The 27,851-nt window shown below is 33.4% G+C and overlaps 1 protein-coding gene across 21 annotated transcripts in view; it reads left to right on the forward strand.

The window, feature by feature from the left end:
* Positions 1-27,851, forward strand: part of cac (cacophony) — a 503,311-nt gene that overhangs the window by 451,788 nt on the left and 23,672 nt on the right. For 18 of the 21 annotated variants that reach the window (XM_067783991.1, XM_067783979.1, XM_067783982.1 and 15 more), the window contains 2 exons: positions 14,105-14,229; positions 16,687-16,850. In XM_067783991.1, coding sequence (XP_067640092.1) covers positions 14,105-14,229; positions 16,687-16,850 — 289 coding nt within the window. Of the gene's footprint in view, positions 1-502; positions 2,343-4,271; positions 4,282-14,104; positions 14,230-16,686; positions 16,851-27,851 lie in introns of those variants that run through there. The other 3 variants (XM_067783998.1, XM_067783996.1, XM_067783995.1) reach the window with 3 other exon arrangements.

Below are 27,851 nucleotides of genomic sequence, written 5' to 3' on the forward strand. Positions count from 1 at the left end.
ATACTTCTCTTATTGCTATTTCACCATTTTTTTACGATTATTCACCCACACATGTCACAACGCAAAATTCTCTTTTTATTATAACGCATCACCAACAAAAAAAATATACATATATATCTGTAAATTATGTACAAAATGCGAAAAAACCTGTAAACCAATCAAACAACAACAAATCAATCTGCAATGCTGTTTAAAATCGCATGGAATACCACACCAACAATGCACTGTACAAATCAAAAATTAAACTAAAAAAAAACTGTTAAACAAAAACAAAACAAAACTTACATTACTCCTACTGCTTGCAATTGCCTTCAATTCGAATTCTTGAAAAAACAATTATTTTAAATTCAAAACCGTACATACAAATTTGAATATAAAAAACACACATCACCTAAAACAACTACAAACAATAAACTTTTTGTGTACGTAAATTATTTCGCAACGTAAAACAATCGTAACCAATAATAAAAACGACCGCAAAACCAAAAAAAAAAAAAAACAGAAACAATCATTCTTCAACTGCCTGCTCGATATGGCTGCGCTCGACAAAGGCGGATCAAGGCAGGGCTCCATTAGCTATGAGGCTAATGGTGATGGTGGTGCCAATTCACAAACGCATTTATTAGCTAACACAAATCATCATCTAAACGGTGATGCCGAGCATAATAGTTTGGCATCACTGGCACGACGGACTACGATCAGAAAACGTCCCTCCGTTAGGTAAATTAATATCTATCCAAATATGTGTTTACTACATACTTCTTGAATTAAGTGTGCGATTTATATTTGAACTAATAAAAAAAACACACTCAATCGCATACTCACACATATACAAGTATGTACATTTACATTAGTAAAGTCATTTACATTTCACTGGCATATTCATTAAATCATCGAATCGCATACGGGTTTTTACAAATTAGCGTCCGTTTCCCGAAATATATTAAATATCTGGTGGTAAATTCCAGTTTTAATTCTAAAATAATGAATAGCTACAAAGTTGAAGGTTTGAACCTAAATCTGAAACCTTTTGTTGTACGTCATATATAACGAAACCAAATTTGGTTTAAAATGTGAATTATACCGGTTCTCGTGAAGATGAGCGCACGACGTTTCCTCTACCTTCGAGCTATTAAACTAGTATAACCAAATTTGCCATAACAGTTCAAATGTATAACAAAATATTATGAAAAAGAATCTTTGACTTATAACACTTTTCAACTAAATTATTTATCAGATCGCGGGTTTGAATCGAGCTCAAGGTCTAACAATAATTATTTTATCATTATTATTGTTATGATAAATTTTTTCTTAATTCAAAAAATTATTAAATTAGAAAAGAAGAAAGAAAAAATTTAGAAAACTGCTAAAGCTCGTTGTATAGATCTATTTCGGGAACTACTAAATTACTTAATCGGTAACGTTTAGCACGGGGAAAAAGTGTCAATAAAATATGAACTTTGGCATCATTGCCATCAAACAAGTCCAATTTTCACATCCATTCTGCAACAGATGTCGCAGTGCTGTGAATATCAATTGGCAAGAACCAGAATAGAAATAGGAATAATGAAGACAAACAAAAAACCGCTGTGATGGCTGAATGGTTATAGCGGCGGCGCCTAAACGTATCCGATGAAGGAATTTAGCAGTTCCCGAAATGGATCTATATTCTAATTTAATAATTTTTTCAATTAAGAAAAAATGTATCGTAACAATAATAATGATAAAATAATTATTGTTAGGCCTTAACTCGATTCAAACCCGCGAACTTACAAATCAGTAGACCGATATAAGAACAAAAATTGTTATATTATTTATCTTTAGATTTTCATCACCAAATTTAAATTTTGGGTTTTTTTAAACCAGAAGTGTCTTCAAGTTTCTATATTTATATTTTGTACTTTTTTTGGTTTTGTGCTAAAACCAGAAGCGTCTAACAGCTGAAATGTTTTAATATTTATGTATTATGTTTTAAAACAAATTTGAGATTTCAGACTAAGTTTAAAATTTAAATGGAATAAAATTTAAAAAATACTCTCTTTTGATTCCACTTGAAATCCGCTATGCAGCAAACAGAGTTTCTAACGTTACAGAAGTATTGTGATTGAACAGAATAACTCTAATGTATTTCTCTGATGCGTTTCTAATCAAAAGCTTGATTAGAGAAAATGTTAGAATTCGATTAGAGAACGATTTGAGAAACATTTGAAATGCGATGTTGTCACAATTAACGGCTTTTTATATGACTTGATCAGTTTTTTGTTATAGTTAAAATTAGCAAGTGAAAATAAATTTAAAAAAGTAAAGAGGTAAATTGGGCAAACTATAGATGCGCTCTTTGGCTGGAATTTTGAAGAAAACGTGCCCTCATTCATGCCTCAAATCAAGGCAGAACTAAATACTGAATATTCCTTTAGTGATTCTTGCAGCGGAAATTTCGATTAAGTTAGGTTTTGAACTATTTTAGGAAGCCTTTTAATTATATTCATATTAAGTATGTAAGCTTATAACTAATTAAAAGTATTTGAAGTAATAAAACAATAAGAACTCAATTTTAAATTTACATTAGAAACCAGTTAGAAATTGACGTTACAATTAGATTAGAATTTTAACCCATTTCTCAATATCGAAAACGAAGTCCACTTTTTTTCAAAAATGCAATAATTCTCCACAGTTTCGGATATCGTGCTGTAACCTTCATTACCTACGTTAGAATTCAATTTGTTTTCTAATCGTTCTCTCACTTAAATGTTTGCTGGGTAAGCTTATTAGGAACACACCATTGAAATATTTTTGTAAAAATTAGATTTCGTCTACTTAATACTTAATAATTATGTTCCCCAAAACTTGATACTCGCAAAAACATGTAGCTAATCGTTGGTAAACCTTTCTAAGGTTCCGACTAAAAAAGGGTTCTATAAGCGTAGGCTTTGGAAGTGATATGCTATATTGGGAATACAGCTTGTATGAAAGACATAAGGAAAGGAGGAATGGTAAAATTAGAAATCAAATTCGAGGGTGGAAGTGAAACTGCACGGCGTGCTATCAAGTTGTTATTGTAGTATTAGTGGTTTGTTATCAATGAGATATCAGCATGTTAAAGACGCAAATGAATGAATTAAAAGAGTGAATTATGGATATATCCCTTTACATAGCTATCGATTTGCTATCAAAAAGTTATCGATATGAGATCAAAAGTTATCAATTAAGTATTGAAAAGTGCTTGATGATTTACTAAAAAATTATCGATATATTATCAAAAAGTCATCGATTTGCTATCGTAAAGTTAGCGATTATAATATCGTCATGCTATCTTTTTGTTATCGAAAGGATACCGATATGTTATCAGTTTTCTAAATATTAACGACTTGTTAGTGAAGTGTTACCAATTTGTTATCGGCGTGCTATCGATTTGCTATCGACAACTCATCGGTTTTTTTATGAAAGAGGTGCCAATAAAATTTCAATGCAAAATCGACGTAATTCACGATTCGTTAGTGCGGTAATCGTTAATATAAAGACACAAATTAGCGAGCCCCATGAATAATATCATGGTAATTTTTTCAAAAACTATTGAACAAAATTGGTTGTATGTATAATTATTTGAGAAATAAAGGCTTCATTTTCTTTTCGAAGGAATCACCACAAAAGAACAGATGAAATTCTTGAATGACTTTCTTGCCCGTTTCTTCTATTTAGCTGGACCTTCTTTATTCCTCACAACCAGCCTCGCGCATTTTGAGTTACAAATGATCTCATCCCCGTTTCTATTCGAAATATCTGTGCTCACACGTACTGTTTACTGACTAAGATATTCTCATCTACACAATTATCGTTTAAAAGCCCACTGCGCTATAAAAGCCACATTAGTGCACCCTATGTTGGGCGCCGTTTCTAACTCGTTTATAAATTTTTGGAGGTGAATAAGTTGAAGATTTCGTAAAGGATTCAAATTGGAACGAATTGAGCTTTCTCTAGCATGCATTCCTTTCATATTATTGGCACAATATGTTATCTTTGAAATATTTTTCTGTGTAGCGCAAGTAATCTCAGTACAGATTGCGAGATAGCGATTTTTGTATTACATAAAGTTTATAATGAAAAATAAAAACATTTTTTCATATCATCACTACAAAGTGTGTGTACATACATTAAATCATACATTACTTCATGTAATCATCACATCTAAATACTCTACATATACATATATCTATATACTCTGTATATGCTCAAATACATACTCTTTTTTTTTCAATTTTAAATAATTTCAGAAACAAAAAGGTGAATAAATTTGACACACTACCAGTGGTAAAAGAAATTCAAATTTTAATTAAATTATACTCGTACTGTGCACTTGTATGTATGTTATATGAAATATGTGTGCAATCTCTCTCTCCTTTCTATATATATAAATTAATGACGTATGTATTGAAAAGTCTCGAATTGTATATAAGTACCTATAAATGTATATGTGTCACCGAAATATTTTCTTTTAAGAGTTATTCGTATTCTGTACGCTTTAACGTATTTTTGTCTAGTGTACAGTTGTTGCAAAAATTATGTTTATAATTTTTATTTAATTTTATTTTTGGTCATACTGATGACTGGAGTTGTTTAAGAATGCATTCATATAAAAACACAATAGAATTGATGCTTAGTTATCTACGATTTCTGCCTTTACTTTTTTTCTTTTTTTACCAAAAAGTACAAAATTCTATTAAATTTATTAAATAATGAAATAAGAATCATTTAAATTATGAAATAACTTGAATGTAATCTTTGCGCCGATAACGAAATTCTTAAACATTATAAATTTTACTTGCGAGAAAATGTGTATCATTTAGCTCTTTGTCAGTGCTGCTCTCTAGAGCTTCGTAAAACTACTCGGCGTTCGCCTACATGTCGTGTGAGCGCATCAACAAAGATCCAGTATCATTCATATCTTGTCTTTTCCGCAGAGTCATCCTCGGTTCAACTGCAATATTTTTGGACTTTTTTAGTTGAACCGAAATTTAAAATAGGCCTGAAGGTTGGCTTCTGTGCTCCATTCTGGCGTTTTGGCGGAGTTGGGAGATGCAATGCTTCCCTGACCTGGAGTTAGGGTGGTTTTTTGCACTCCTAACAGGAATCAGTGAAAACTAAAATCTGGCGTGGTGCCATTGAAAAACCAAACGCTTTTTATATACGTAACGAAACATAACAGGGCAGTGGAAAAAACATGGAAACAAACCACATATCGGATCCTGAAATACATATTACTGATTTTGTGCCTGGCGTGGTGCCATTAAAAAACCAAATTACTATGAACTTTGTGCTTGGGGTGGTGCCATTTAAAAACCAAAAAATTAACATTTCGGGAAATAATAGAATTGAATAACGAAGCTACTGTGAATAACGAAGGAACATGGTGAAATGAAACGACTAATTGACTTTGAATAAAATTAAGACAACTCGGCATTTTAAGGGCTCTCTTAAGCACCTTGCCATTCGACGCTTGTAAGTAAACATCTCATTCGTGAATTCTGCGATCAAACATTCACATCCATACAGACACATACTACAACAAAAAAGTTGCGTCTTTAATCGAAGACCTGCGGCCGTTGCGCACCGCTGCTCTAGGTTATCAATATTAATAATATATATTTTTTGTCGATTACTCATTAATTATTATAAGGACTGAATTTAATCGTTAAAGTCCACACTTAGAAACACTTAAATAAATTTTCCAACCAAATATTTGGAAACTGTAATAAATTGAATGCTCATAATCAGATATGAATGCATTTTTTAATAACTACGCTATTGAAATTGTGCACAATGAATTTAGCATAAGGAACATTCGCAATTATTTAATTGTATTTTTATTATGTGCGTATGATCGATTTTAGAACTCACTACTTAAATTAAATACCCAACAAAATAATTGCAATTTTTTTTTCGAGGTAGTCGAATCGAAAAATTTTTAAATTAACTATGAATGTTTAGAAAAGTTTTCATTTTGTAATAACATTGGGGTAGAGTTGTTAAGGAATGAATCACCCCGGAATATTGAGGTAGAGTTGTTCGGGAATTCAATCGTTTCGGAATATTGAGGCAGAGTTGCTAATGAATCTTATCATAACGAAATGCATTCCCATTCATGGAATAACACTTTCAGATTGCAGCCATTAGTCCATTGCTTGGAATAATGAATAATTTTTTTAGCCATTATTCCTTTTTGTTAGTCCAGACTAAATACCTACTTCTTTTGCATCCTTAATTGGGAATATTAACATACAAAATCATTCCTCGAATAAAACAATAAAATTCAAAAGTATTCCCTATGTGTAAAATTGTATTATAATCATATATTTTTATATAAAGTACTTTGCCAGTTTGGGCTTTTATACTAATGCAAACGAATGTAAAGTAGGCCATGGTGGCAATATTAAACACCTACTTTCCCAGTTTGGTAACGCGACTTTATTTTACATTTTGTTATTTCATTATTAAAAGAAGCAGAGTTATATACTTGTAAGAAAATCTCACAAAGAGCGCATTCGACTGTAATTGTTTGTCATTTCAGAAATGCTATAGATTTGTAGAGAAGGTGGTGTGCTTTTGCTAGAAACCGGAAAAGCAAATATATAATTTTCAAGTATTTCTCATCAAATTATAATGACCTCTTATAAGTAGGTAAGATGTCAAAAAAAACTATGCTTTAATGCATCTTTTAGTACAAACAAATATAGTAACTCTTTTAATTTACTGAACAAATTTCATCATTAAACAAGACACACATAAGTTTAATGCAAAGGATTTGCTGAATGCATTCCTCTCAGTACTGCAATCCATGGACTAAAAAGGCATAACAAAAATAAATATTTACTCAAACTTGTTATACATTATTCCGAGCAAATAAAAAAGATTTGCAATCCTCTGGGGCAAAAATTGATCGAATAATTATGGAATGCTTTCTTTAGCAACTCTGTATTGAGGAAGAATATATTTTTTTCAATTTGCGGTATAAGTTGCCTCTCGGTTGGTAAAGCAAAACTGTCAGTTTTGATTCAACAAAAATCTTTTCTTCTCTAAAATTAGAGGAATCCGCAGGGCAAACATTTTTACAGAACCCAATTTTCATAAAACTGTGACTGCACGTCAGTCTAGGGTTGAGTGTACAGTGGTAGAGTGTACAGCTCTGAAACCTTGTAATATTGGAAAAAATCTCATACTGGGTATTATAGTATCCATTTAAAAAAATATGCAGATTATGTTATTATAATTTGTACTAAGTTCAAGTAAACGTCAATGACTACTTAATTTAAATTAACTGACTATAAAAAGTCATTGTTTAGATGAAATTATTTCTATTTGAATTGCTGCACAATAATTAAATAAAATATATTAGATACATAAATACCTTAACGTTTTGTTGATTACAGTTAGCAGGTTTTTGAATAATTTTCCTATTTTGACTACTTAGAAAACAAACTCAAATTAGATGAATATAGTTTTAAGAGTAAGTAGTTATATTATTTATTGTATGTAAAAAATGAGACTTTTGAACTATAACCAATTATTTAACATATTTAACTTTATGTATATTGCAACAATTTTCCGTCACCCCTTGTTAAATGTCGTTCGTGGAGAAACCGGATTCAGCGTTGTACCATCTTGATGACACGTCGCCGAAATTGGTTTTTCTTCAAACCAAATTTGACATGGAATGTCGGAAAAACGTTCCAATGTACATCAATCATCTACGCTGTCGGAAAATCAACAAAACAAAATGAGTTAGATAATAATAACTTTTTTTAAGTTTTAAATTTTTTTCTGCCAAAAATTCCATATCAGTTTGGCAAAGGTTCAATAGTCTCTTTCTTTGAAATTTATAAATTCAGAATTTTTTTGCACACGTGTAAATATTAAAATATTTAAACACAAAACACGTGAGTCCTCACGCAGCCCACAAGCGCACGTAAAAAAATAAGGTTAAAAAAAAAATTCCCAAATTGTCATAAATCATAGATAGGCACTCTGCACTGAAAATACCACACAATTTTAAATTATATTATATTTTTTAAAATTTATCCACTGCTCCACTGCTCGCTGAAGAATACATTTTGAAATACTCAAAAAAAAAAAGCTACTGAAACAAGGAAAAATGGTATATGATATTTCGTCATAGAAATACTTACCTAAATCTGGACAACTAGTTTTCTTAAACATTAAAACTATTTTTTTGTGGTCATAAAAATAACATTCTTAAGAATGGAGATAAAATTTAAGAGAGATTTTTCCTGAAGTTAATGAAAACTTTATACAAAAATTATAAATTCTTACTCAATAATTTGAAATTTTTATCAACTAAAAGAAATTTTGTAAAGGAAATGTTTTCACCATTTTAGGTCATTGTTTTTTTCTGAGTGAAGACCAAACCATTATATAAAAATTTAAAATAGTTTAAATTCGGCCGAAACGAAATGTTTGATCACTTTTAGTCCGGCTAAATCCTCGTTTTAATTTGACAAAAAAAAAACGACTTTTTAAAATTTTCAAGTGGTTTATTTTTTTAACAGCGGATGTATGTAATAGGGTATCCGCTCTTTCCAACAATCAATTCGACACATATCCGAGGATTTATTAAAATAGAAAATTTTTCATGATATCGATAAGGCGATTTAATCGGCACTGTTTCGCATGCGCATTTCTTTGCGCTCTCTTTCGGCATGCATTAATCGCGTCATCAGTAGGAACGGCATTTTGCTCACAACAGTCCAAACATCTACATATGTGACCCGGCCTAGGAAAAGGTGGCTTATGACTCAAAAAAAAAATTGCGAGAAACAGCTGTTAAAGATGAACAATGCATTTCTTCACTTTCTTAGTAGTTTTCTTGTTTTTTTTTTTTTGAGTCATAAGGCACCTTTTCATAGGACGGGTAACACATGTGTCTGCATATTAGGGGAACTGAATTCCTTATGGAAGGTTTCTCTCCAGAAACTCTGTGTACAAAGAGTATTTCGCTGAGAAAATGAGGGCAATGAAACATTGCTTTTTCCAATTCGGTGGAACAGTCTGGACAGAGAGGATCCTCCTCTATCCTACGCTTATGTAAATACTACTTGAAACCGCCGAGCTCACTCAATATCTGCGTGAGGTGGTAGTTTAGTTCGCCGTGCTTCCTCTCATATCATTCCTCTATATTACGAACTAACGTGAAGGTCCCGTGCCTTTTTCTTGATTACTTCTAACGTTCTTGCCAACTAAGTATTGTTCGTGACCTTATGCTTTTTTTGGCATCTTCAGATGGTTGCCCGGTTCCAATGTCATAAATAAATAATATAAATGTAAGGCGCTATAACCCCTGAAGAGATTTTGGGCCGAAGACCTCGGGGAGTGTTATCGATTTTGACGGTCCTTTGCCGGATGCAGATCCGGTACGTTCCGGTAACAAGCACCATTAGGGTACTAGACCGACTGTCTCGGGAACGATTTGGTATGAGCACATGAGACCTTCTTGGCCATATCGTCCTCCCATCCCCTAGATCCATATTGGAGCCGCCAGGACCTCCGGTGTTAAAGAAACAGGTTTCGCCACAGGTAGGTGAAGTTGAAATTGGGTTGGAGAAGCTATATATTGCGCTAGCAACTCCTTGAAAGGGTTGCGCTACACAACCCCTTGAATCAATTTGGTATTTTAGTTGCCCCTTACGACAGGCATATCTACTGCGGGTATATTCTAAACCCCCTAACCCGTTACACATCGCATTCCCTAGCGTTGGCCCTAGAACAGATCCCTAAGGGATAAGAGGAGTACTTTGTCTCTAAAATAACTACCAATTATTCTGCGCAGGTTAGCAGGTGTGCCAAATTTTCCTAGCGCTGTCATTATCCGCATCCAGTTCGCAGTCTTAAAAGCATTTTAAGGAGTACCTCTTTAAAATTGCCAGTCTATTGTCGGCCCCTTTATTATTTCTGAAAAAAATGTTGGAAATTGTTCGCCTAATGTAATCATTTAATAGAATATAAAAAATTCAATCAAGCGAAGGGTCGAACTCATGATAAGCTATATCTTTAATGTAATTTCACTATCAGTCAAATTTATTAAATTAATTTTTACTAATACTTGGGTGAATTTGACTATTTTTATAAAGCAATAATTTTCGCTGCAGCATGATCACCTATGTTTGCTGTAAATAAATTTAAGAGTAAAGAAGCAGAATTAGTGCAGTTTTTGAATACACATACTCAAATGCAGACGTTTAATACAAAAAATCTACAGTACCCTTACGTAATTAAGGTGATACCAAGTTATCACTCGGGATCTTGTGTAAAATCGATTGTAAACTTTTCTAGTATTAACTTTTCCTTTGATTGAAAATCGACTAGCTAGTATTCGATTTTAACATAATCAACTAACTGTTGTTCTTCGAGTTCTGAGGGTTTCATAAATAAAATTTTTTGTCATAAAAGTTAAGAAAAATTATTTGCTGGAAAATGAGTTTCCGGAAACGTACTGAATTTTTTTTTCGAGGATGCCAAACAAGCAGAATTCATTCAAATTTAAGAAAAAAATATTCAAGCAGTCGACTTTGTGACTAATCGAATAAAAACAACTAGCACGACTATTTTACAAACAATTTTTCCTAATCGGCTAATCGATTATTGGCATAGTCAATTATGAAGAGCTCGAGTTATCTCTCCTGTTCTCGATAAACACTTTAAAGTATATCAACTTAATACAAAGAGGATAGATATGTATAATAAGAGCCGTCACTCGTTATTTTGTGGCGAGTAACCCGCTGGAAATCAAAAAATTCATGCCGAATATTTTCTATGAAGGACATTTTTGAATTGCCTCCCATTTATCCATTCGGTGTTGTCACTTTATGCAAACATGATTTTTAGAAAGAGAATTAAATATCTAATTAAATACAGTTGGAAAAATAAGCACAAATACCCCGTGAAAATGTATAGAAGACATTTATAAACATCTCGCCCAAAAAAAAAAAGTCGCGACTACCTCACAGTTTACAGCGAGTAATGACTAAAAAATAACGAGTGACGGCTTTTATTATATCTGTCCTCTTTACTTAATATAGGAAATTAACTTAAATAAAGAATTTTTGGTAAGTAAACCCTAATAGCACCTATCGAATCTGGTCGCACATAACCGTCTCAAAAAATCGCACGTGCACATGTCAGAAAAAGTAACATTCATACTCAACTCAAAAGCAAAACATAGCGCGTACAAACTGGGATGATTGATTTTTTTAAGTAATTTTTTTTCGCAATTTCATTTACAGCTGAGACGGCTATTTGATACGTTATTTCGAGCCAGATTTTACCTTTTATAAAAAATAAATAAAATAGCAACGCGCAGTCTCGCTATTATTTTTTCCATTACCTCCCAACTGTTTTTATGCAAATAATACCCCCTGACATCAGTCCATTCAAATACCAACTTTTGCATTGAAGTCAAATACAGATCCAACAGCAACATATGTACCTTAGACAAAAAGATGATTCGTTTGTATATATCGGCTTCAAATTTGACGAGTTAGCAATTCTTCAGTCAGTTGGAGTAAAGTAAACTCCATCGTTCTTGTTAAAATAAGGTTAGGTTTAACTGGTCGGTCCGTGAGGATTTACATTGTCTCAATGAATCCATAGTATTATCAGAATATTGCTCAACGAGCAAACTGAAAGCCCTATAAAAAGCCAGGGTCTATGTTGTAAAATAACTCCGTCTTATTGCTGCTTCTAGATCTGATAGCTGTATCACTCCTAATAGCTGTAATCTTAGCCTGCCAAGCGTGCTCGATCGTATCCTCCTCCAACCCGCTTCTCTAACATCTGCCTATTTTAAAAGCATGTGAACCCAGAAGGCAGTGTTCAGTCAGAATATCTATCGTGGGCCTACAGTCGTTTTTTTTTTTTAATGATAAAAATGACTTTTTTAGTCTAAGGTTGTAATACCTACTCATGATCTTCGACACTTTACAGTCTTGCGCATGAGTACACGCCTTTCCCGCTGTGGTTGAGCATGTGCAACTCTCGCTTTCTCTTTTTCTTGCCCATCTGATAAGGACACCTACGGAGCAAGCTTCGTAGCTATCTCATCCGTTGTTTTGATTCATATGCCCTGGGACCCAATTTGGATATATGCTTCATCCTATCCTAATTCTTTCCATGGGTTTGCTTAAACTCTCACACACTTCTAAACGTTGTGTTGTGGAGGTTATTACCTTAATTTCTGCTTGGCTGTCAATATAAAAAATAACTCGGCTGCAGATTAAGCTTTTATCTTCCAGTGTTTCTACTGCTTTCGTTACGGCTACTAATTCCGCCTGAAAAACACTACAGTAATCTGACAGTTTGCAGGATCTGTTTATTTCAGGATCAGCACAGTATAGGTACAGCAGATTTAATCAGATAATGACATACAACGGATATCTGGATCTATTCGTATTTATTCTCAATCTTGTTTGATGGTATATGGCTCGAATTTATAAAAACGTCCATAAAAGCTGAATGTAGTCGGTTAGGCGAATGACTTCGTAAGACAAATTGTGAACTGAGTGAATACATTGACAAAATATAGGAAAGTTATAAAGAAAAAATTAATTTCGCTGATATTAGGGGTCACCGAAAAGATGTATTCTGAAGTCTTGCAATCTTCATGAAGTATTAGAACTGGGAGAGCACATTTCTAGCATTTTTAGTGAATCGCTTTAATGTACATATTTTCGAATAGCCGATTTTGTCAAACAACTTGGTTCTAATATTTAAAAAAAAGGGAATCTAATTTGAACGCATTATGGCTTAAGCAGATACAAAACGTCACGTACGTGGCGGAATACGCTGGATCGGACAGCTGAGCTGGCTGTATCAGTTTGTCGCACCCGTAATACTTTGCCAATTTGCTACTTTTGAAGTACGTGTGTCACGTTGCATACGTCGTATTGATTTTTCTGGTATTTTTAGTATTTGTTCATGTAAAAATGGTGCTCAAAATTAAGTAATGCTATTTGACATATTAATATGATTTCGTGGAGAAAATGCACAATTTATTTGTTATTTGTCTCCTATTAAGCCTACGAGCTGTGAATCGAAACCGGCGTGCGTCATGAAGGCGACGGATTGTATCTGCTGAGCACTTTACTCACCTTATCGACTTGCTCAGGACAAATGAATTTATGATTTTCTTACATTACCTTGCAAATGCTTAACCAATTTTTTTTTAATAATTGTTTCATTAATTATCGCAGAAATTAGCTGCATGCGTTTCAATCAATTTATGGCTATTAGATTAGTTAATTATTAGCATAATCAACATTTATATATTTAGTATGTACATGTTGTAGTGTTTTTTTGTACGCCAAAATGCATTCAATAACTTTTTATTTAATTTAAACATTTTAATTTTTAGTTGATTTGCTTTTATAAATGATTTTAGATGATCATTATTTGTTTATATATTTAGAAAAATATAAATATAGGACAGAGCGATATTAGAAAATAAATAAATAAGTCTCTCACAAACAAAACTAGACAAAATTTAGTGAAAATCCAAAAAAAAAAAAAATACAAAAAAATCTCGATAGTAAAAACCCTTCCGTACAATTTAGTTAGTACAAGCAAATGTGCAATTCCACATAATAGCGCCTTAAGTAGAAAATAGTTATATACATAAATTTAGATATATGCATAAGTGTTACATATGTACTACTGTAATTTACTATTATATATTTTACTTATATATACATATATATGATGTATAAACCTACCCTGCATTATTAGTTTTATGCCCTATTACCAAAAAAAAAAAATTTGTCGAAAATTACCAACGTCATACTTAACAATTTAACTTTTGGCTTATATGCATACTCATTTATTAAATTAACGAATTCATTCATGTGCATTTATTGATTAATGTGTAACATAGCTACATACATACATAAATATATAATTGTAAATCCTTCCTGCCAAAAGTATTGACTTACTGTATCGGCTGTTGTAGCAGAATTATTTGTTTTACTTATAACTGTTTTTTACTGGTTTTATCGTAAAATAAAATTAAACTAACATATGCTCATTTACAAATAATATCTATTAGATGCTGGAGTTACAGGATGCGTCGAGACATCCTTCTCAGGAATCGTTAACCGGTGCCGATGCTGGTCATTTACATCCTGGTCACGTGTATCATAACGGTCATCATCGTCGTTCGCCAAGTTTAAGGTGAGTGAAATTTTGTTTAATTTTATATTATACAAACATACATACATACATGAATGCGTAAAAATTTGGCTGTGCCGAAAATCTAGTTATTTTAGTATAACTTTTCCAAATAACCATAGTATGATAAATAGAAAATGATCTACATAAGATCTAGCGTAGGTAGAGTGAACAACATTCTAGGTTCACACAAGCCAGACAAAGTTCGTATAATTAATAGTGAATCTAGAATGACAGCTTTTAGCAATCGCTAGAAATAATGCCATAAGTGAAGAAAATTTGATCTAGGTTAGGTGAGGTTAAATAGACTGAATGAGTCCAAACGACCAAACTGAAAACGCCTATCAGAAACCAGGACCTATGTTATACAATATCACCGTTCTCTCGGCAAATGCTAGAAGCTTTCTAAGGCCTATGCTACGTGTTGCTTCTAGATCTTATAGCTCCTAAAAGGTGGAGTCTTGACTCGGCAAACGCAGGGCATGAGCAAAAACGTGCTCGATCGTTTCCTCCTCCAATCCGCACTTCCTGCATCTGCTATCACTGTCTAGACCTAAATTAAAACATGTGACACAAGAAAGCGGTGCCCGTCATGAGCCCACAGTCCTTTCAATGATACGATTAATTTTGTTAGTCTAAGGTTGTAAGACCTGCGCATATGATCTTCGGCACTTTACAGCCCTGCCCTTGGTTTTCCTTTTTAGTCGATCAAGTGTAGCTCGTGCCTTCTAAACCATCCACTTTTTCATTGCTATCTATTCCCGAACACACTTTTAGAGCTGTGCTATACGAGATTATTGCCTTAACTGCTGCTTAGCTGTCTCTATAAAACTTGACGCGCTGCAGTTTAAGCTATTTTCTTCCAGTGTTTCTACTGCTTTTGTTACGGTTTGTACTTCCGCCTGTAAAACATAACAGTTGTCCGGCAGCTTTTAGGATTGATGGCGCTATACTACTATATTTCCGTCCATAGGCAAAAAGACTTTTTAGGAAATTTTAATGCCAATAAATTTCTTAAATTAAAATTTACCATTAACTAAATAAATACAAATGAAAGATATAACAAGGTCTTAAATTTGATGTTAAGTATGGCCTTCGCTAACAATTTGTGAGTGGTCGCACCCATTGAATGGGGCGAAGCACTGTTAACACGACAGCAATAATATTTAAATTAAACTCCTTAATTTTTTAGTGGAACTGGCACGATATCGAAATTTTGTCCATGCACATTTTCATCATACAATCTTTGAATTTCTTTGGTAAGGCAGGAATTTTGTTAAATTCGTAAATAAATGATTTTCGGCATACTTCAACAGACAAAATCACACTTTAAGTCAAACAAATTACACATAATTACTTGAATTGTTAATGAAAGAGTATGGATCATATTCAAAAATGATTTTGAATTTGTAAGCATATCAGTTAAATAATATTTGACTCACATTATAACTACACGATTCAGCCAATTTCAGCCTAAATTTTAAGCCATTAATCGGTTTAAGCAATTTTTCAAACTTTATTCACCTAAATTGGGAGTCATTCAATTTACTGTTGTTTTTTTTATTTTATGCGGTTTAAATTTTAAACTTTTCTGAACGATAAGTTAAAATTCGAAAATTATTCTAAAACGGACCCAAAAAAAAATAAAAAATCTGGATATAGTAACTTGTATACACTTCTTGTTTTAAAACAAAACCAAAGAGTTTGAAAAACTAATCCAATCGTTAATTAGTTTGAGCTTTCTTAAATAGCGCAAAGCAAAATAAGCTTTGGTTCAAGGAAACACACAAAGTATGTACTGTCCAAAGAATAAATATATGCCCTTAGAAGGCAATTGGGAGAAGTTGCAAAACAACAAAGGCATGGCTTTGACTGAATGTGTTTGTCAACAGTTTAATCAACGCAGGAGTGCGGGTTCAAATCCCACTCCCGGGATAAAAAGCTTTGAAGAGACATACAAGATATAATCGAAACAGCTGTCGTCTTGTATGTCCTCACGTCGTGTTGTTTAAATTTTTCCCAAATTTTTTAATAAATTTGGTCTTATTTCGCTTTTCTTTGAATGATTAAATATGACTATTTGTAAATTTTCCCTCTTAATAATCGACTTTTTTCCAAAAAAAAAATGCAAATTTATTCGCTTTCTCTGAATTATAAATACGGTAAGAGCTGAATTCATCCTAGGATGGGACTCAGCACGTCCGAAAAATGTCGAAAGAACCGTCTGGTTAAAGAAGGAAATTAATAAAAAAAGAGAAAACTGTTTTTCTGTAAAAGTGTGAAAATCAATCCAGACATTTATCAATAATTAAGGAAAAATCAAATTATCCATACTCTCTTGTTACAATTCTAAGTCTTTATATTTAGATATGAAAATTATTTGTGTATAATATCTGCTGTCTGAGTTTAAAATTGTTCTAACAATTATAAATTATTATTGCAATAATCATACTAAATCAGACATAACGGATCTCCATTGGCCAGATCTCCAAGTCCTAGACGGCGAGGCCATCAATACATACATCATGATATTGGGTTCTCCGATACCGTATCTAATGTTGTAGAGATGGTTAAGGAGACCCGTCATCCTAGGCACGGATATGGGCATCCGCGTTATCCAAGAGGTAGATATAAATATTTACCATATTTGTAGAGCAGTAAAATATGCCTATTTATTATTTTGTTTTATGTTTTAAAAGTTTCAATTTTTCAATTACACTGATAAAAACCTTTAATTTATTTTTACTAAATTTTAATAGAATTTATTTAACCCTGAACTTACTTAGTGCTGAGGCCCTATTCAGTAAGTATGAGTTTTGAAATGTACATTTTTCTTTCATAAAAATTATATGAAGAAAAAGTGTACATTTTAAAACTCACATTTACTGAATAGGGCCCCTGGTCTAGCAAAATGCCAGAGCTTACTTAAAATTTTGGGTTTAAAAACAAAATAAATTAAAATATTTTGTAATTATGCTTGTAGTTCATTTTTGACATTATTTGAAAAGCGGTCTAGAGGAAACTAATAAAATTGTATTTCATTACCTTTGTACGTTTAGGGTTAAATATGTAAATATCTATGTGTGGTCTTGTTTGCAATTTTAACTAACACAGGTCTACGAAAACCTGATATGTTTGATTCAAATTACAGTATCTGTACATCTATATACATATATAAAATTCAATTTATGTATGTATATATGTATGTATGTGGTATAGATCGGGTTGCGTCCTAAACGGATCGACCGATCACAACCAAATTTGCATAACCCACTTGAAACCTTCCAGGGATGGTCATAGGCTAAAAATAATTTCGATATATAAAAGGGGCCTGGCACCTGTCATACAAATGGTATCTTTGATACTACATAACTCTGAAGGTATTCATTCTAGAACATTGAAATTCAGTAAGGAGTTATATGAGGTCAATCCCTAACACCTCCAGTAAAATGTGAAATTGGGGAAAAGCAGGCGTGGCACCTTCCCTGCAAATGGGATTTTTGAGAACTATGGCTGCCGTACAAACTTAGGTTATTCTAACAGCTAAAGTTTAACTACAGACTTGAGTTTGGCTGTTATTCCGTTTGGACGTTTAGTAATCTGCCGCCGTTAAAATTTTTTGTTAATTTCAGTCTGTATACATCTTCTATATCTATATAAAATTCAAACAAACGATACTACTTATCAATCCATTGACACAGTCGTTGAGGAATCGCAAGCTGTGCATTGTCCGGCTAAGTTTCTTAACTCCTTGCAGCCACCAGGAATTCCTCCTCATCGATTGATCCTTAAAAAAGGGTACATAATATTATGCTTAATGCGACAAGGCTTATCATCACAAAACTTCCAATGTCACTGAAGCAATGATTTGACCGGGAAATTTCGAAAACAACAAAATTTTCATACCAAGGATTCAATTAATACCGACAGATATGCTTTTAAATTGCAAACGCCTCAAATTTCCTTTGCGGCCACCGTGGTGTGATGATAGCGTGCTCCGCCTACCACACCGAATGCCCTGGGTTCACACCCGGGCAAAGCAACATCAAAATTTTAGAAATAAGGTTTTTCAATTAGAAGACAATTTTTCTAAGCGGGGTCGCCCCTCGACAGTGTTTGGCAAGCGCTCCGAGTGTATTTCTGCCATGAAAAGCTCTCAGTGAAAACTCATCTGCCTAGCAGATGCCGTTCGGAGTCGATATAAAACATGTAGGTCCCGTCCGGTCAATTTGTAGGGAAAATCAAGAGGAGCATGACGCAAATTGGAAGAGAAACTCGGCCTTAGATCTCTTCGGAGGTTATCGCGCCTTACATTTATTTTATTTTTCAAATTTCCTATTAGGTTAGCTTTCGCAATGTCTATCAATAAAGCTCAAGGACAGTCATTAGCTGTAGTAGGAGTCAATCTTGCCAACTCATGTTTCACCCATGGCCAATTATAGGTAGCCTACTCCAGAGTTGGCTCATCAAAAAATCTTTTTATTTATACTCCAAATAATTTACAAAAAATATTGTATATCCTATTGTTTCAGCAGTACCTAAATTCGCAAATACACATCCTTAAAATAACTTTAAAATTTGTGTCATTTATTTTGCATATTTTTATAGAAACGTGGGGTGGAACCCACGGATATAAGCTTGTAATATATAAAGGCTTCTTGGTACGATTTCGAGCTCCGGGCTTTTGACAATAATTTTTGTTATAATTATTATTTTTAAATTTTTTCATAGTTGAAAAATAATTTTTTAATAAATTTTTCTCGAATTTAAAAATTTTTTCAAAAACGTTTTTTAAATTAATTTGTATTTCAGTTACAAAATTCATAGAAGTCTTCTCTCAATTACAACGAAATTTTATTAAATTTGCCACTGCTTTTTTCCTGTTCGCTGCCACAGCGCATCGTTCTCCAGTACTCAAAAAGTATCTGATGAAGAATCGGCGGGTGCCGAAGCATGTAACAAACAAATTGCTGTGCTTTAGATAGTCCGTTCTAACTGTCACAGCTACAAGTCCACAAGCAGAGTGCTTCATAGGCCTAGCAAGACTACAAGACTAAAAATTTTAGTTTGATTGAAACCACTCATGGCTTAAGACATTTTTAAAACTTTTTTTGTACACAATTTCAAACGTTCTATTTACTACTGCAGTTAAATGGTAGTGTAGACATTTTTTATACCTTTCTTGAAAATGAAATGGTATAGTAGGTTAGTCACGAATTTCAAAATTGTAAGTACTTAAAAGAGAAGAGAATTGACCCACCAATAAGTATACCGAAATGATCAGGATGAGGAGCTGTGTTGATTTAGCCATGTCTGTTTATACGTCGGTCCGTGTGTCTATTTAAACGCAAACTAATTCCTCAATTTTTCAGATATCTTGGTGATATTTGGTGGGCTGCCCACATTTCGGACCAATATAGCATTTTTCGAAAAAGAGAGATTTTTGTCATTTTTCTTTATTTTAACAGCTGGAAGATTAAAATTCCGCCTGAGATTACATATAAAACATACATTGTTTTCGGGAGAAATTGTAAAGAGCGATTATGCATATAATATATATCCCATACAACCGATTTTTCAGATAAAAGGTTTCGTAATTTCTGCATCATTTTAACAGCTAGAAACTTGAAATTTTACAGAATGTGCATATATAAGGCATGCATTTGTCTAAAAAAAATCATTGAGATCGGTCGTATTTATAAAATATATCCCATCAACCGATTGTTCAGATTTTATGAATTTTTGAAATTTCAAAACGTTATTGTTCAGCTCCATTAATGAATGTTATTAGGCCTTCGGCACATCCGAAGACAGTCCGGTCCTTACTCGTTTGCCTTAAAATTTAAACCAACCTCTACGCCGTAATTTTCACGAAAGCACAATTTTATAGATTTTAAACTAAACTAACTTTGTTTTGTCACATATCACAGCAGCGAACAGAAAAATTTCAGTAGCAACTTTTATCAAATTTGATAAATTAAAATCTTTTTTTACATTCGACATTTTAAGAAAAATCTGAACTTTGAAACTGAAACTATGCAAATTAAAACCGAAAATTCGAGAGATTTTTACGATAATTTGCAACTTTTTATATGAGTATTAGAAGACCCGGCAGACGTTGTCCTGCCCTAAATTTTGCCTATCTGCATACATTTTAATAAGCTTTTTCCGTCTGACTCTGCCCTCCCCCCCTCTTCACTTTTTCCTAATCCTTTTATTCACTACTCCCTCCGTCTTTTTCGCTTCATCTATCTCCATCTTCGTCTCATTCTATCTCTTTCTCAATCTCCTTCTCTCTTTTCTCTTCTCTAAATTTCTTCTCATTCTTCTGCATCCCTTATTGCCTGTCCCAGAGGGTGGTATGTATTTTATTCCAGTCCCAGTCCCACTCCGAGTCTCAGTCCCAGTCCTAGTCCTAATCCCAGTCCCAGTCCGTCTCTGGATAATATATTACTCTGTACCAAAGCACTCATCAACAGCTTTCATTTGATATCCATATTGTATAAACACTGTCGAGGCATTCACTGGCCCACGTTTTGGCCTATATCTCGAAACCCTAGTCACCCAGGGGTATGAAAATTACCCTCTGCACAACTAAAGACTCTCCTGAATTAAAAAAAATGTCATAGTACCTCGAAATCGCGGGCCCCCTCAGAAACTCCCTGCCCCCAACCCCCCGCCCAACCCTCTCGGCGGGCCTGGTGATGTGCTATACTTGATATCATTCGCTATAATTTTTTTATTGATAAGCAAGTTGTTTAATTAAACACCAAGCAATTACACGGAAGTATATCCGCACCACCTGAAAATATGAGTGCCACTGCGTATACGTAACATTTTATTATTACGTATAAAAATAAATAAAAAAAATTGCAATAAAATAATATTGCGACTATAAACTGAGATATAACCTATCCTATCTCTCAAGTTAGATCAGGCTACATACGGGGTGCAAAACAAATTCAAAATCGGTTCAGCAGTTTAGGAGTCCATCGCGCCCAAAAATGTTGTGACACGTGTTTTTTATATATTAAGATACAGTTTTGTAGCCCAATCATTTTTAGTCTTAAAAAGAAGTTATAGGTCTCTCGAAATATGCATTTATTTTTAACAATATCTTCTTCCAAGGGTGTTTTAGATTTTCCTTCATCAAGAGCGTAAAACATTTTTTTTTTGTATATGAAAGAAAATCTGAAACACCCTTAGTAAAAAAAAAATTGTTAAAAATCAAAGCCTATTTTGAGAGGCATATAAGCTGTACTGTGTAAGATTAAAATTGATTGGGCTACAAAAACTGCATACTCAAAAATATTTCGAGACCTCAAAAAAGTTTTTTTGGTATTGATTTTCATAGGTTCAGGGTATACTCTCTGTCTAGAATCCATAGAAAACGTAGAAAGTTTTCCATTTTACTGTCAAAAGTTTTCTACAAGCAACAGCAAAATACATTTGTAAACAAGTAAAGGCGTCTAAGTTCGGGTGTAACCGAATATTATATACTCAGCGTGAGCTTCAATTGTACATTTCATTTCAGATAAATTACTTTTCTACATAACACGTTGCACCGCCCGTTTAAAAGAAAAATGTCTCCCCATTTCCTCTTACAGTAAAACTTGATAAGTGAAATATCATCGATTCAAAACTATTTTTTGCTAAGATATAGCTAATTATTCTAGTCTACGACCCTTTTAAACTTGTTTTATATCTAAGTTGCCGTGGTCTTTAACCGATCCCGGCCATTTTTACTAAAAATATTTTCTGCTATAAGGAAAATATGTGTACACAATTTCATTACGATCCGTTAATTTTTCTTCGAGTTATGGCTCCCAAAACACAGAAAATAGCTTAGTCATAAAAAGGGCGGTGCCACGCCCATTTTTTTAAGTTTGAAGTTTTTCTTACTTACTGTTATAAATCCACTTGGGAAATGAAATACTATTGATATAAAGCTCTTTTTTGCATAGATATAGCTTATTTTATTTGTCCACGATCCTTTTAATAATCTTTTATATAAAAGTAGGCGTGGTCCTTAACCCATTTCGTAAATTTTTCTTTAAAAGCATTCCTCATAGTAAAGGTAATCTCTCTGCCGAATTTTGTTACGATAGGTTTAACGATTTTTGATTTACGATTAATAATATTTGTAAAATTGATTTTATCACAAGTGGGCGGTGCTACGCCCATTTTAAAAAAAAATTTTAAAATTTGTATGAACAGTCTCAATATCAGACCACAAGTCAAATTTCAACATTCTAGGTGTATTATTTACTAAATAATCAGATTTTTTGTTTTTTCCAAAATGTTATATATATAAAAAGTGGGCGTGGTTATCATCCGATTTTGGATGATTCATTCATTCATTTTCAATACCAATCTATTCTGGGTCCAGATAAGCTCGTGTACCAAATTTGGTGATGATATCTCAATATTTACTGAAGTTATCGTGTTAACAGACAGACTGACGGACGGACGGACGGACATGGCTCAATCAAATTTTTGTTCGATACTGGTGATTTTGATATATGGAAGTCTATATCTATCTCGATTCCTTTATACCTGTTCAACCAACCGTTTTCCAATCAAAGTTTATATACTCTGTGTAAAAACACGCCGAGTATAAAAAATTGTCTACGGTTCCTATATTTTCTATACTCAAACCCATGTACACTTTAATAGAAAATTTATAAATATGACAAATATGATGAAATGGAATTTTTTATTAGAAAAAAACACGGCAGATTTGTAAACATTTTGTATGCATAAAATAAAAATTGTTTCCTTACCTCTTCGAATATTTTCTTCGTTTACTACGCTTCCTAGACTGAGAGAGTACCCCTATTGAAATATTTCCTTAAAATATCGGAATAAAAAATAAGAGTTTAACTGGCGAAATTTGATAAAAATTGCCACTGCTGTTTTTTCTGTGCGATACTGTATGTAACCCAAAAAAGCTTTAAGCATAAACTGAATACACAAAATATTATTCGATTGCAAAAATTATTTTTTTTTTGTCTCACGCTAAAATTTCTTGACCTGTGTTATTTAAAATAATGAAAATATTATGCCAATATATAAACTTTATTTACTAGAATCTGTAAATACTTATACACATAAATGCATCATGAATAAATTGCTGGCCGATATAATATTGAATGCGCTTTACCTTATTTCTTTGAAAATTATTTTGTATTTTGTTAAATTTTGTCTTTTCTAACAAAAACAATTTTACAATGCATGCTAACTAACGGTGTTTTCTATACATGACTGCATCTGTATATAAACATAAAAAACATAGCTATACATACATTAGAACACATTACGTAGTAAATTAGAATAAAACCACACTAGGTAAATGGCTTTTATAAAGTTTGGCTCAAATAACTTAAAGTTTGAGTGTTTCTATTAAACCAATAATAACATGGTTTCGACCGGTTTCTAATAAGGACATCTTCCTCATTGGACCAAATTCCTGAAAGCCATTAACATAGCACTAACCTTGCATATCAAGAGCTATAATTCACACTCGTTTATGTCAGTACAGAATCATCAGACAAAAGCACTACAATGGTCGCTGATTTGTTCTTCGATTTTTTTTTGTAAAGTTGAGCTAAAAATCGCTATGCATGGGTATGCCATTTTGTACGGTTCTTACCTGAAAGAATTTTCCATTGTAAGATTCCAATTCTATTTATGCTTTTGTCCCATAAGACTTAATAGATTGTAACAATGTTCCGCTCATCACCTTAATGAAATCGAACCTGGATTCGATAATCTGTGTGGTTTGCTTTGTTATATAATTTATATCTAACAAAAAGCGGGAGATGTTATCACAAACCACCCAATTACATGCAAGCATATACGTACCACCTGAAAATACGGGTACTCGGGGTGTACGGATAACATTATTTTTGTTTCTAAACGGTTTTATTTAGCTTGACTTGACAGGCTAGCTGGCTGGCCGGCATGAATTTTGTAATTGAAATTTAAATAACTTCCCGATAAGCTACAAGCTTGAAACTTGGAATATAGTTTTGAACCCGATGACAAGGCAATAATAAGAAAAAACTCCGATAGGTGGCGCACTGATCGAAATATTTCAAAAAATCGTATTTGTGGTCCGATTTTGTTGAAATTTGGAACACATAATACATACATGAATAGAAAGCGACCTATGAAAAAATCGCCGCTAGGTGGCGCAAGGATCGATATATTAAAAAAAATCGTATTTGTGGTCCGATTTGGCTGATAGTTGGAACACATAATACATACAAGAATAGAAAGGGACCTATGATGTCCGATTCGGCTCATATTTAGAACAAATATTACATACCGGTAGAAGTGACATCAAAATATTTTGGAGTCCGAGGAGGGACAAGCATATGTTGCGCAGAGTCGAGTAAAGTCTTTGGAAGTAGTATGTATTGAGGACTTAGATTGTAACAAATTGTCAGGAAAGAGTCCTTGTAATAATGAGTCACTAAATGAACTAAATAGAATGAGAAATAATAGGCAATTAAATAAAGACTAAAAACTTGAAAATAAAATAATTTAAGTTAAAGGGACCTACCTAATTATTTTCTAGCTTTTATTATTATTAATTCATGTAAGTATTGTTTTCAATAAAACCGCTTAACTAAAATTTTTTTTTTTAATTAAGTTATTTATTATTAGGTATAAAATAATTTCTTATATGCAATAATGCAAGTGAAGATAAGCGCGTTAAAAATAAAAAACTTAATTTCTCAAATTCGGGAAAGACTGTTATGAATTTTGAGAAATTCTTGATTATTCTTGACATTCTGTTATCTTTCGAAGCGCTACTCTGTCGAGTCAAAAAGTCAAACATTCAGTTTAGCAAACTCTTCTTCATTTCTAACACTACTATGGTAGTAATATAGTACTACGTCACAACTATATTACTCGTTTACTTCACTCACCATGTTTTAAAGTTAAACTGATTGAGCATCACTTGGCTGCGCCGCTGTTATATACTCAGTTTGCCTAGTTTGCCTAGTTCTACCAGTTTCGATACCTCATTATGCCTCTAGTAATAAATGCTGGACAACAACAACAGCAAGGCCAGCAGATGAAATAGAAAACGGTCAGACACTCATATACATAGAAGGCAAGAGACAATATGAGATACAGATATGAGAAATAAATAAGCAACTATGAGGCACAGAAACGAGCTATAATTAACCAACTATTCGAGAAAGCTATTCGTGAAAAGTCGAAGCCTTGGGTGAAAAAGGCGAACGTGACAACTGAGAGTATATAAACAGCGCAAGTTAACGACTAATTAATCAGTTTGATTTTAACACGCCATAAATAAAGTATGCGAATACATGAAATTGTGAAGATCTAAATCCTCAGTAGTACTGATAATAAGGAGCTTTTTATTCAGAACGTTTGCGTTTATTTATTCGCCAGTTCAGTGATTCCAACGATAATATAAGGCGAAGGATTATCGAGGAATTTTCAAAATTCGTAACAATGTGATTTTGCAAGCAATAAAGATGTGTTCGCATGACATAATTCCTGATACGCTTAGGTCCACTTACAGAACGGCAAGTTAACTTTTTAACTCAGAGTTAATTGGACATAAAGGGTTAAACTCATAAATGTTTCACAATTTTTTTAATAACTTTGAGCTAAAAAAAAATAACTTACCGTTCTGCAAGTGGGCCTTATATTAATTTAACTTGCATGTTTGTATGTATTCATATAACTCTTTTATATGAAATATTATAAGAAAAACTGTTACGTATGCGCACCGGTACCCGTGGTTTTAGGTGGTGCATATATGTTTGTTGGAAATTGGTTGGTTTTTGTCTAGTTTTTTTGTTTAAAAAAATCCCACGAATGGAAGAAAGTCCCACGTTTTGGCATTTCTATTTTGAACTGAGTCAATGGAGTTAGTGAAGCTGCGGGACATACATTCGGAAGCTAATCAAATACCTCAACTCCCTATCAGTGGAAAGTAGTTTGGATTAACTTGATGCAGGAACAAATTAACAATAGTGGAAATATTTTATATATTTTTATTTCTTATATTAAGTTAAACATTGAGTAGTAACATAAATATTTTTTTACTAAAACATCTTTCAAGCCATCGATAAATCAAAACATATCAATTAATAAATTGCACTCATGCATATATAAACTAGACTACAGTGTTGCCAAGTTAAAACCTCATTAGTTTAATTTGTTTTTAATTATTTTTGTTTTATTCCAAATGCCATATGCCTCCCAAGCGAGATATGCCCGTCAACGCTCAATATAAAATATTATGCGTTCATATGACCACCACTGCTATAAATTCGAGGGAAACACAATAAGGGCGTTCCAGTGAGCTATCTGGCTCAGATCACGATCAAATCTCATTGAAACGGTGTCTGGCGAATATATTTAACTTTCTTAGGTGATACCGTAGACTACAGTATGCCGTATAGTACTCACTGAGAGTCCGTAGGTCCTCTCTGCTTAGATTAATGTGTTTGGCTGATACTCTCGTTGCTGGGAGTATAAACAATTTGGCCTGTCATTATCCAGGACATTCAATACAGTGTTGTCTGAACTGCTTTGTTTCCCAGTTACTTATGGTTTTTTCGTTTATGTATTTATGAATAGTGAGGCCCTATGCTCCAATAGGAGTTGAGGAAGATGATGATTTATGAATATACAGAAGGGCTCTGGACTATAGAATAGTAACCTGCATGGCTAGGTAGTTTGAGTTTTCATTACCTTCATGTCCTTGATGCCCTGTAACCCATCCGTTCGATGTCTTGAAGTTCAGCTCATAAATGCCAACTCCCGTTTCAAATTTTGATCCATCCGTGAATCAAACATCTTCGCCAGGGTCAGTATACGGATTCCGACTGGGATTTCCTATGAGTTTTCTTATTATTTGCATATACCCTGTCAAGTTTCCGCTCTTTAGCTCAAAGAGCGAATGTTGCCTCTTTCTCTATTACAATAGGGAAAGGAAATATTCCCACTAAGGCAATAAGTGCATCAGCGGGCAGTGTTCTCATTGTACCCTTTAACTTGACAGTACTGAATGTCCAGTATACCATTTTCGGTGATAGCCCCCATACTTTGCCATAGGTTCGAGTGCTGGCGAAGAAAGCTCTTGCTGTTTTGTTTGAGGTAGCATCCAGATGAGCATTCCACGTGAGGATTCTGTCCAGCGTAAACCTTTGGTATTTTTCTTGCATTCAATGTGATTTTGTTGCCACCTAGGGATGGTGCATTTTTTTTAGGATTGATAGGCAGTTCTTTGGTATCACATCATCTTTCTTTGATGTGCAGGACTTGTTGCATGTGATTGGATACTGTTTTATTATCTTATTTACAAACCCTTGTGTGTCAAGTCTATTGGATTTCCGTTACTGAAAGAGGACATCTATGACTACGGTTCACAAGAAATAAGATAGTACACGCGCTTGAAGGCATCCCCTAGTGGCCACAATTGACTCGGTTGTCCGTCCCAGCTCAAGAGTGATTTTTTTGGTTTAGGTTGCCCTCCGTAAAATGCTGATCCAAAATGTTCACCATACCCTTTAGGAGAACGAACTGCGGCTAATTGGTCGACACGTCCAGGTGAGTTGCTCGGGTTTCCCTGG

The sequence above is a fragment of the Eurosta solidaginis genome, chromosome 4 (genome assembly GCF_040869045.1).
Source record: "Eurosta solidaginis isolate ZX-2024a chromosome 4, ASM4086904v1, whole genome shotgun sequence".
Classification (NCBI taxonomy): Eukaryota; Metazoa; Arthropoda; class Insecta; order Diptera; family Tephritidae; genus Eurosta; species Eurosta solidaginis.